Below are 12,885 nucleotides of genomic sequence, written 5' to 3' on the forward strand. Positions count from 1 at the left end.
ATACCATACCATTGTCGTTACAAAGGAACTGAGTCCATACTTAGACTGCACATTTCAATTGTCTTGATAACGATCGCAAAACGACGACTACCCCTAGCAGGCCTATATACGTAATCTAGACTACTAGGAAGATTACATGTTTATTTCCATGACGGGGTTTCAACAAATACGTATTGTCTAGCTAGGACTCAGCGTTTCAGTCTGAAAACTCCGTTAGACGTGTTACTCATAAACGCGGGGCGCCTACGGATACCGTACAACTAAAAGTAATCAACCAGAACTCGTTTGTTAGCGCACGTTAGGTCAGGTTTGCGGTCAACGCTTCTGTTCGTCAGTAATTGTAAGTATAATTTGTAATTGTGGACATGTTCTGATACATTTTTCTACAGTGGTTGGATACAATATGTGCGTGCTTCGGTCTACGGTGTGCGCGCTAGATGTGTTTGGTCTTTTGCTCGATCTTATGACAATTCGCTGTTGTCAATTACGTGTGTAGCTGTGGAAAAGAAGCTCTTCAGTGGGGAACTACTTCTAGCCTAGTATTAGCTGCGCAAGTGACGTGTAGCATATCCTATGTTGTTACATCAGATCTATTTTGTGCAATTATGTTCTGGGTTTTCTAGTCTAAACTATACCGAAAACAGATTAATTTTGCTTGAATTTTGTCTCTGCAATTTTGGGAAAATGAAATTTTTAAGGTACCTCATCTCACAGAAGAAGGTTCTAGTAGCAGAAAGTTCAAACTAAGTTATATTGGTGACTAATCGTTGCACGCTATTGTCTTTAACTAACATGTTGATTTTTCGTAGCCATTCGAATTCAGTGATTGTGGAAAGAACTCTACTTATTCTGGCCGTCTAAAAGGTCATACAGGAATGCACACAGGAGAAAGACTATTTGAATGCAGTGAGTGTGGAAAGAAGTTTACTCGATCTAGTGATCTAGCAGTTCACAGGAGAATCCACACAGGAGAAAGACCATTTGAATGCAGTGAGTGTGGAAAGAAGTTTACTCGATTAAGTGATCTAACAGTTCACAGGAGAATGCACACAGGAGAAAGACCATTCGAATGCAGTGAGTGTGGAAAGAAGTTTACTCGATCTAGTCTTCTAAAAGTTCACATGAGAATGCACACAGGAGAAAGGCCATATGAATGCAGTGAGTGTGGAAAGATGTTTACTCAATCTGGTAATCTACAAAAGCATAGGAAAATACACACAGGAGAAAGGCCATATGAATGCAGTGATTGTGGAAAGAAGTTTACTGATTCTGGTAATCTAAAAGTTCATATGAGAATACACACAGGAGAAAAACCATTTGAATGCAGTGAGTGTGGAAAGAAGTTTACTCATTCTAGTGAGCTAAAAGTTCATATAAGAAAGCACAAAGGAGAAAAACCATTTAAATGCAGTGAGTGTGCAAAGAGGTTTTTTCGATCTGGTCATCTAAAATTTCATATGAAATTGCACACAGGAGTAAGGCCATATCCATGCAGTGATTGTGGAAAGAAGTTTACTCAATCTAGTGATCTAAAAGTTCATATGAGAATGCACACAGCAGAAAGACCGTTTGAATGCAGTGAGTGTGGAAAGAAGTTTTTTCAATCTGGTCATCTACAAGTTCATATGAGAATGCACACAGGAGAAAGGCCATTTGAATGCAGTGTGTGTGGAAAGAAGTTTACTCAATCTAGTGGTCTAAGAGATCACTTGAGAATACACACAGGAGAAAGACCGTTTGAATGCAGTGTGTGTGGAAAAACGTTTTTTCGACCTGGTCACTTAAAAGATCATATGAGAATGCACACAGGAGAAAGGCCATTTGAATGCAGTGAGTGTGGAAAGAAGTTTACTCAATCTAGTGGTCTAAAAAGTCACATGAGAATGCACACAGGAGAAAGGCCATTTGAATGCAGTGGGTGTGAAAAAAAGTTTACTCAATCTAGTGGTCTAAGAGATCACATAAGAATACACAGAGGAGGAAAGCCATATCATAGGTCTCATCGAAGAGAAGAGAAAAAACATTGTGAAACTCGTGGAGAATTCCTTGATTTTGCGGCACTAGTTGCAAGACACCAAACAGTTCACACTCAAGAAGACAGGATTGCTCAAAAGGATATAGATTTGATATCATCGTCAAGCAAGTCTCAAACCAACTCTAATAGTACTCATTTATCTGCTCAAATTTCTGCAAGTAATGTGTTTTATATCAGTTTACTCAACATTTTATGTTATTTTGTTGTTAGTGTTTAGTGATAGAAGCTTAGTCACATTTCTATCCATTCCTTCCAACGGTGTTTGCAGGTCATCTGTTGTTTTCTCTATGTTCCACCATCCCAATATAGCTGTGACATATGGTGTGACTGTGTCTACGGGAGGTGACATGTTGGTGATGGAGAAAGTTGTAACGTCTTTATCTGATGTGCTTGATGATTCAGTCGTGAATGATGAGATGAATGTACACGAACGAATTGATATTTCTTATGGCATTGTTTGTGCAGTCGACTATTTGCATCATCAAGTGGGAATCATTCACGGCTACATCAGCCCTACCACTGTATTTATCACATCTCGACTGACCGCCAAACTGTTAGATCCAGCAGCATCTTGTCTCCTACATGATAAGATATGTCAACGTGATGAGTCATATGATGATGATCTGCATCAACTAATCTGTCTCCTCATCAAGTTATACGGCTCATTTTCACAATTTTTATTTGTTTGTCGTCATTTATGGAGCATAATAAGTCATGATAAGCAGTCAAGGAACAAAGTGGTGTCTACGACGGAGCTGCTTGAGTTAATTGATGAATTAAAACTCAACGAGGAATACAGTTGCAGCTCCCGCAGACGTGAACTATCGATAGTTAATTGAAAATGAGTTCGTTATCTGATTAGATATAAATGTTGACTGATTGTGTGTGTTTGTAAAGTTGAAGTTTAGAGTACATTAATTGGTTGAAGACAGAGTTGCGTATAACGTAGCTGCCGGATACTGATGGAATATTTTGTGTATTTTAAAATTCTGCTTTACCGCATTGTCCTTTCATCGCACACAACAGAAGGCATGAACGTGTTCTCAAACCAGACGCGAATCTACCACAATGCCCGAAGTTTCAAGGCACCAAGGTCTCTACGTCGAGGAGTGTCGTTTATTTCCCAGATGTTCTTCCGGATGTTTCGCTGCAATGTCGAAGCGAGTCAAGCGACAATCAAGATTACAACGTTTCGAAATTAGAGGAATTACAATGCAATTGTTAATGATTTTGGAACGAAATATCCGAGAAGAGTGGACTTACAAATCATAGAATATATTGATGAAGAGTGTCGAGTAATTCTTGCTGACAGCTTATTGTTCAATTTTGTCATTTAACAGCTATGTTATTAATTATAATGATTTTATTTTACAGCATCTCAGGAAAAGCAATGCTTTGAGTCACCAAGTCTTCGGATGTTCAATGATAGTGTACGGGAACTCAACATCTTTAGAGAGTCGTAGGCGTATAGGAGCATACATCTTCAACGACGACGAACACGGAAACCATGGACCCCCAATCAGCAGCCTATAATCACTATATAGAAAAAAGGTCATCCTGAAATTTAAGAGAGCTACCAGTGGAAGAAAATGAGCTAGGAGTTCCAATAGTCGCAGATTTTACCCCACCTCAGTTCTGGATGGCACTTCTACGCCTCTGACAGTTGTTCCATAGGTGAACAGTCGCGCTGCATGGCCTTTTAGCTATTTTCCATTTTTGGGAAGTTTGGCTTTGTGCTTTGCTAAATATCTAGCTCAAGATGATGGAATACGACACCCGTACTGGAAATTGACGACGTTTAATTCACCTGCAGTTCTTTGATCTTGCAACAGACCGTGGGCAGCAGGCCTGATGAGGTAGCTTACTCTGACTACTGTACGGCTGGCACATCTATACACTCTACCGCGATGTGGGGATTACAATCTAGAAAAATTAACTGATATTGTTGTAGGACTGCTGTGATATACTTCAAGTCTATACGTTGTTCTAGAAAACCTCAAAAAGATAAATATATTTTTAAAATAAAGAAGTAACGGTACGTACCATGTCAGGGAACTTTAGCAACACACTGGAAACAACGAAGACAGTAGTAAAGCAAACAGTGAAATATAATTCGAGTAATCACAGCGATCGAGCCACATGTAATCACAGAAAATCACATGGAAGCACAAAGAGCCACCTGAAACACATCAATGGAATCAAAGAGGAATCATAAAGAATTGTGGAGAATCACAGAAAATGGGAGTCTCAGAGGAATCACAAGAAATGACTGGAAGTCACGGCCGGGAGTCACAGTAGAATCACAAGAAATGACTGGAAGTCACGGGAACCACAACGGAACGACAAGAAATGACTGGGAGTCACGGGAGTCACAGCGGAATGACAAGAAATGACTTGGAGTCACGGGAATCACAAGGAATCACAAGAAATGACTATGAGCCCACGCGAAATTTATGGAAGTCACGATGGAATCACTGTGACTCTAAAAAACGCTTGATATATTTTGCATCACAAATCGACATGCATTTACGGGAATCACGCAAAATATGGGAGTCACATTGGAATCACTGTGACCCCAGAATAGGTGCGAAATTGGTGCGTCGCAAATCGTGCCACATATGTCATTTGCTTTCAACTGGTCGTTGGGTAGCCACGGTGTTCTGACGCTTGGCGCCCTGTCAGCTGAGGTGGCGCCGTTCACGCCGATAGCTGTAGGTTCGGGAAATACGGTGAATAGCATAGGCGAAGGAAGCCTCTGCTGAGTGGGGGGGGGGGGGCACAACGGTTTGTCAGGCCATAGAAATCCAAGAACACTGCTAACTCTATGCCTAGGAATACTAAGCAACATAAAACATACTTAGATTTTACCAAAATAGCTTAGTCTTCTTTCATTAACGTCTCCACGGTGATGACCAGCCAAGATGACATGGATAACGGAGAGCATTTTGTGGGGGCACGTGCCCCCACGGCCCCCCCAGTTCCGTCGCCACTGAATAGAGTTTCCTTGTGTGCGCAAGCGTTGTGCAAACAAACCACGGTAGCTTTTAATCTCTTTTTGCTAACCTTGTCGTTGGTAGTCTCTGTAGAGGATGTCGCTGCGCTGATGAGGCATGTTTTGATGAACGTGGGGCTAATAGATGCAGCTGTGCTTGGCGACAGCAAATCGTCCGACACTAGACAGATACAGGATCACCGCTGGGAAATCAGCGTTGTACACTATACATATGTAGTGTCGAGGTAAGTCCATTAGAGTAGTAGATCTTACAGCGAATGATCAATATCGGTATAATTGCAGATGAATTCAATCTTCCGTCTGTGTGTACTGTTGGACTAGACTCGTGCCCAGTCCTCCTCCGCGCTAGGTTGCTTACACCACGTGCGCTAGCTGTCACGTGTGTATAGGTCCATGTGGTTTCACACGTGTGGTTGGCCTAAGCACGGAGGAGGACTGGGACCATACCTCGTCACGTGACATGCTTTGAGTCTAATTAAGTTATTTAGCTCAGCCCGCTGGTCTTAGCTAAGATTTCTAATAGGTTGCAAAGGCTCTGCTAAACGACACAGAAGGTGGTAGATTAGCAAGAGCCTAACAACTTGCCTACAACCGATCAGTCGCCTGGCCTCACAATTCAACGCCATCATGCACATGCACGATCCTCTTCGCAAAACTGCGCCGGCTAGCAGAGTCGGATAACGCAGCCCATGACGGACATATTTCGTACAGTTGACTACCTTCACAAATCTAAGGCAGATCTAAATCTAAATACAAATTCAGATTGTCATACACCCAAATGTGTGTCTCTTTCGTGAGCTGCTGTACATCCTGGTAATCATTCGCCAAGTTCTTTAGTTAGACGTCGCCAAACCTGTTGATTTGATTGTGAGACACCAAGATGGTTGAGGTCTGTAATTGCTTGTCTTCCTGTACCGCGAGCAAACAAGCATGTAGGCTGTTAGGAGTGCAATCCCACTGCTTTGGCGATCTCTGAACTTCAGTGCCACAGTGCCGGTGATGAGAGCCTGCAGGCGTGTTCTGTCAGCCTCCTCGTTGGCTTTCCCTTTGACCAGCGCTTGCAAGATGCCAAACAAATGAGGGCTTTGACGACGCATCGTGTCTTCGATGTCTTTCATGGAGAAACGGCGTAAATCTTGCCACGAAACAGGCTCTCGACCAAGAGAACAGCAGTCGGACTCCCGCAAAACGTTCGATCCATCTCGGACGACGGAGTCGTTTCTACTAATTGCCAATTGATTGGCGTCTCTGCATAATCTCTTGAGACATGTTGCTTCGCTGGAGTTGGAGAAGTCCCACTTGCTTGATTCGAATCTTGTCGATTTCTCCTTGTGACTTCTACAGGTCAAACAGGCACTCTGCACGTGCACACCTCATGTACGTAGTGCGTATCTTACTTGCCTAGGGCGAGGGGGGATTCCACAAGTCTGAAACGTCAGTAGAATGTGCTATAACTCCAACAGAGACTGGTGCGAAGGCAATACCATCGTAGACGTATGTTCTGGTGGCATGGTCCATCCTGTGGCGAGCTTCCGGGAAAGCTTGTCTCACAATACGAGCCACCTCGACGTGACTGATATTAGCTTGAAATTGGTCCAACAAAATCTGCTGTACGTAACTAACAGGGACGCCTGAACGCGGTGCCCTGGCAGATACAGGGATCAGGACCCGTCGCAGCCTTTTGAAAAAGAGAGGCTTTACCTTCACGTACACGTGTGGCTCGACAGGTATCTAGAAGGTCTAGGCGCGCGTGAATGCACATGTACTTACCATTGAGACCGCTCTTCTCGAAAGTCCTTCTCTGATCGCACTTTCACGGACATGGACGCCATCAACAAGTTATCGGCACGTAATGGCTTAGTGGCTCTATAATTGTTGTGTACTTAGTCTTTCTAATTGTGTGATCGTGATTACAAAAGCCCTCCTACGGAAACTATCATGCTAAATAGAAGTAGTATCTACCAATCATATCACGCCATTTCGGTCACATTACAAACATGTTTGTCACCTGATGAGGTATGGTCCCAGTCCTCCTCCGTGCTTAAACCAACCACACGTGTGAAACCGCATGGACCTATACACACGTGACAGCTAGCGCACGTGGTGTAAGCAACCTAGCGCGGAAGAGGACTGGGCACGAGTCTACTGTTGGACGAAGATCAGGTGGCTGTGGTTAGATACCTGTACATCAATCGCATTTACCATACACTCATAATGAACCTTGGGTGGCTTGGACACTGACGATGCCCAAGAGGATCACATTATTGGGTGAACTTTCGGTGAAATATATTCATCGATATTGGTTAACTTCGGTTTTGTTGACTGCTGCACTGCCTGTCGCTTCACAGCTTCACATTGTCATCAGGAAAGTATCAATCAACTGAGTGTTGTTTTGGATATGGTGGGTTTTGATCAGGTGGCAGTGGATGCCAGGAAACGGAAATTTTTTGGCGCTGTTAACTGCTGTTGCAAGAATGGGAGGTGGTTGCCTGAGCGACAACAGTTGGATGGAAATAGTAGATATTCAACTATTTCCTATTTTATCTTTTTTGGCATGCAGCCAACTGTGGAACTCGGAGAAAGCCTCAACTTCTAAGACAGTTGATGTCTTATTTAGAAAAAGTGATTTTTCAAGGGGAACTTGATCTTCAATGGAGAGAGTCAGACACTTTGTGAATGCTTAAGTCATTGGATGGTCAGTGAGGGTTTGAACAGTACTGTACCAGCGTTATCATTGAAACGGTCACTGGACTGTAGTAATGATTTAGTTAGAGGACTATTGTGGATAGCTTTCAGTCTGTTTTCGAGATGTGTATGTGTATGTGTGTGCAACTGTTTGACTATGTATTGCCATATATGTGTTCTCTCATTTGTGAGAGGCTGTACCTATTGGCATGAAGTGAAATATATTATTACTATTATTATTGAATGACAATAATTATTTAATACGAAGCTCTCTCTCTCTCTCACACACACACACACCACACATTTATGCTACAAGGAACAATAATTTGCGCTGACCACATGTTCCTCTCAGAAGATATTTGCTCTTTTGTTTGTTGCATTTGAGAGAGCAAGCATTTTTGAGACTGAAATTAAGATCAAAGAAGATGCCATTATAGTTCCAGATGACTTGAAAGGTGTTTGATGCCAGCTATTTTGTTGAGATCTAGATAGATATGTTCTTACATTGACAAGACTACATGGTTCTAGGGAATGGTCAATATTCCTCACTGGAGTATGAAGGCACTGTTTAAGAGGAACAATTACACGGTGAAGTTTAGAGGAGCTAGATGGGGATGCATATGCAGAAATATTGTACTTCTGTCTGTTGGAACCTGGAAAGATACGAAGTTTGAACGTGAAATAATCTAACTGCAGCAGTTGTTCCTCCACTAAGACATTTTGGTCCTTGTTCTTGTTAAATTGCTATGAGAGCAAATTTAATTAAGTGCAAAAGCTAGAATATCTTGAGCTACGTTCTGTAGATATAGTACTTTACAAGTGTTTCATCAATACTTTGAGGGGAGACATGTACACTGTTGAAAGCTCGATCCCAATGATATCAAAGTAGAGCTGTAATCATAGAGACCACTCTGTGTACTTGATAGAAATAAAACTAAAATCGAAAATGTGTATCAGTAGTCAACCGTACCAATTTTTGTTATGGTTAAATTAGTTTTTAATTAGTTAATTAAATTAGTTCATTAAATGGTAAACTTTTTGAAAATGTTGTCACAGTAAGTAGAAGTTTGTATATGCAGTTTTACTTATCAAACTGCATATTTAGCAAAGGGAGGGTCAGATATGTCAATACCTATAGAGACAATTCAAATATTCAAATGACTAGTATTGAGGGAAGACAACATTCAATTGCATTTAAACTTAGTGTATATCTTAACCAACTCAAACCATCAATAGAAATATAATTAGAATAGAAAGTATATGTATTTATCAATGTTCAACCATAGTATACATATACCAGCCATAGGTCTTACTCGACACCCAGAGTTGAATCAAAATGATTGTATTTAAAGTAGATATTCCCGAAAATAGAAAAGGGGAGGGGCTGGCTACGCGAGACTAGTTCATGACTATGTGAAAACTCATATCCACAGCAGTGACAATGATATAGAGTTTGACAGCATTACTGAAATATATGACAGCTAGACTGATAATTGTAATTGAGTAGATATGCATGCATGCATGCAAAGATGGGTAGTCAATGGATTTGTGCATACTGAATGTGTTAAGATCTATAATTTGGTCCAATTAACTGATTGCCAGCCTGATCAAATGCATGGTTAGATAACATACAAGAGGTTCGGCAACGTCTAAATCACGTTAGTACTGTACATACATATGCACATTATGTGACTGTATGGCGTTCTAAACATCCTGAAACCTAGCAATCGCTAAACTAATTATAATGCCAGATTCTCTGATAGTGACTTTCCAGACTGGTGCATATTAATGTTTTGAAACAACTCTACTTCATGCAAGACAAATAGTATTAGCTACAATACGTAATCATTGATCAAGAAGTCTCCTGAATATATCGTAGAGTGTCAGCATAAATGTCAACACCAAGGCAATCACTCTCTCTTAGAGGATCGATCTGCTGGATTAGCCCTCTATGTTGCACATTAGTTAGACCACATCTGGTTTCTGGCACACAAGGTATGCCATCACACATAGCAACGTCTTGTATTGCAACGTCTTGTATTAATACAGTATCTTCGTCCACACCATAGTTGGCAATGTCCTCCTATGCAGAATACAAAAAAATGCATATATTACACAAGTATACTGTACACTAGGCCATGGCCATATCGACTAATGATCATCATTTACTCAGTTAATTAACCCAACGATCAGTTGGAAGTGTATAATGAACATAGTTTCATCGACTCTCCTTGTGCTGGCAATAAAAACATTAAAGCAACTGCTATGCACACACACACACACACACACACACACACACACACACACACACACACACACACACACACACACACACACACACACACACACACACACACACACACACACACACACACACACACACACACACACACACACACACACACACACACACACACACACACACACACACACACACACACACACACACACACTACATCTAACTAGATCTAACTAGAATACATCTAAGACTGAATTCCAGATGAGCTATAGTCATGCAGTACTGAGTGCTATAGCTAGTTTTAGTGCCCTAGCCTCCACCCATGAGGAATTAACAACACATTTCTGTGACATGATCCAGTACATATACTTACTAATGGCAGCCACCTGCCTGCCATTTATCGACACAATTAAGGTAATGGTAATCACAAACACTTTTATTAATTTTTTGTTAACAGGTATAAAGAGATCACCCTCTCCAAACTCTAATCGTGAGCATCAGATTTTCTGCCCACCACTTCATTGATTAATTAAGAAGTCTCCAGAACTATACTACCCTCTGGCGCTTGATGCAGTCACAATTAAAGAACAGATTATGATATTAGGTGACACATCAGCCATTGTAAATTTTTGTGGTACCATGCTGACACCAGTAGAGCACAAACAGTATCATGCAGACAGCTGATAGCATTCGGTGACCATAAGCAAAAGATTAATTAACCTTTAATTAACTATTCTCACTCTCTCAAACGTTAACTGCAAAATCCAATTATTTTTCTAGTTTGGTAGAACTGTAGGCAGATGCATGTTTATCTGAGATGAGGCTAGCCAATCCTTTCAAGAAGGCTGTCAAGGGGCTTGCACCACCAGTACAGGAAAAACGAGAGGTGTGAAGAATGCTTGTTCAATTATTGTAAGACGTGCTTCGTACTTTCTCTTTTTTCTTGTTCCTGTCTCTTTTAACACGAAGGTATCCCCAAAGATCTGTATAACTGGGAGTTGGCATTGAAAACACGTACGTCGAAATACGTTTTCTGAAAACGATTGCCCCAAAAACCGTATGCAGATATGTCAAGCCTAGCTTCATCATTATTACTATTATTATTACTAGGATAGGTGAGGCTTGCTCTCATGTGGCAACAGCGCTATGCTGCTTAGTAGAAGCTACTGAGGCACTACATCTGAGAGTGGCTCGTGTACATTTCAAAAATGTCCCTGGCTACCACAATCAACAAAGGTAAGCCTGGACTATTCAGTTAGTAACTAAGTTGGTAAACAGAACAGTTATTGATCTGCACCAGATCGTCAAAGAAGAGAGAATATCCAAAATACAATTTAGTTGCACCTTTTTCAAAAGAGCCGAAAAACAGAGTAAAGAAAAAGAACAAAAGTCCCCTGCAACCAACTTGTAAATTTACTTCCAACTCCACCTGAACTATAAATCCAATTTCTACAAAAAAGGGGCATTCGGCCACCAAAAAGCCTGTAATCCTCAGAGTGCGAAAGCCCTTTGCTAAAGACTACATTCCAAAGATGGCAGCCTCCACATTGCCAAGTCCAATTGTAGAGCTTTATGACCCAAAGGCATTACACTGTGATTACCTAACACTTCTTTCAAGATGTGAAACAGCATTTGAAACACTAGCAGAATGTTATTATGACCTTGCCATTTCACATTAAACCAAGAAGGTCTCTTAGCAGGTAAGTGCAGAACAAGTAACAGCTTGAACTGCCAACTCGGGGTCAGCCTGCTAATAAAATGTGGTTTACTTATCGAGCTGGCATCACAGCTTCCAATGTCAAATCAGCATTACGTACAAACCCAGCAAAGCCGTCTCAAAGTCTTATAAATAGAATTGTGTTATCCAGAAGGATAACGATTCTCTACAGCAACCACCAGGTAATTCATCACACTGCATGTTTTACAGCAAATTCTATACCATAAAGTAATGTTTGCTAGATGGGGATGTACTCACGAACACACTGCAGTCGATGCCATAAGTGTGATGCTGTGAAGCAACACGAAGAATTCAGTCACTGAGGCTGGACTGTTTCTTGACCTGGAAAGCACTTACATAGGAACTTCTGCTGATGGAATCTTCAGTTCCCGGCATTGCATAGTTGTAGCTCTGGAAGTTAAGTGACCCTTCTGTGTAAGGGAAAGGGCTACCTGAAGAAGAAAACGACAATTTCTACATTAAAGTTCAAATTGAAAAATGGACCCTAGATCAAGATTATTCCTACTACTACCAAGTGCAGGATTGCTGTCGACAAGCCTTTCTTTTAATCAATACCAGAGCAACTCAAGTATTTCTTTGTCCACTGCATGCTCCCTGAGATCATTGGAAGTGGTACAGCAGAAAGACAGTTGCAGATACCAGCGGTGTGGTACTGCATGGTACACGTGTACCACGAGCTATTTCATGTCGAAAGCTGCCCAAGTTCTCAAAGAAAGGCAGAGGTACTGAAAGCAATGATTACTATTATAATCTTACTAGAAACATAAAGAATAACATGACATTACAAGTTCCTCAAGAGAGAAACAGTGGGGCTAAGTTCACTAATGCAGCACACAATTTGACCATTTTTTATCAATTTTACTTTCAGAGTCACTGCTGTTACGTATGAGGGAGACGGGAAGAATACTTTAGAGGATGGTGTACTTCTGCTTCAGTGCCCCAATCACTCGCTCTGTATGAATTCTGAGGAGAGATAACTCTCGACTCCAGTCAATCTCTGACTTATCGAGTTGTTTCTTCCCTTTAGTGAAAGGTAGTGTCTTGACCTCAGCCAGCACACGTACTGCATATTCGCTGCATGTAAAGCCTCGATCAGCTAATTGGCGAGCGAAGCGAGCCTCTCTTTTGTCATGTCAATTGAGTTCGAGATATATTATATTTATATATTTATATAT

At 41.2% G+C, this 12,885-nt stretch overlaps 1 protein-coding gene across 1 annotated transcript; it reads left to right on the forward strand.

Moving 5' to 3' along the window:
* The first annotated feature begins 838 nt into the window (after window positions 1–838).
* LOC134198022 (gastrula zinc finger protein XlCGF57.1-like) lies at window positions 839–2,985 on the forward strand. The gene is made up of 2 exons (XM_062667367.1): window positions 839–2,193; window positions 2,246–2,985. The coding sequence occupies exons 1-2, from the start codon at window positions 876–878 to the stop codon at window positions 2,872–2,874; spliced, it is 1,947 nt and encodes a 648-aa protein (XP_062523351.1). The 5' UTR covers window positions 839–875; the 3' UTR covers window positions 2,875–2,985.
* The last annotated feature ends 9,900 nt before the right edge of the window (window positions 2,986–12,885 follow it).

The sequence above is a fragment of the Corticium candelabrum genome, chromosome 2 (genome assembly GCF_963422355.1).
Source record: "Corticium candelabrum chromosome 2, ooCorCand1.1, whole genome shotgun sequence".
Taxonomy (NCBI): Eukaryota; Metazoa; Porifera; class Homoscleromorpha; order Homosclerophorida; family Plakinidae; genus Corticium; species Corticium candelabrum.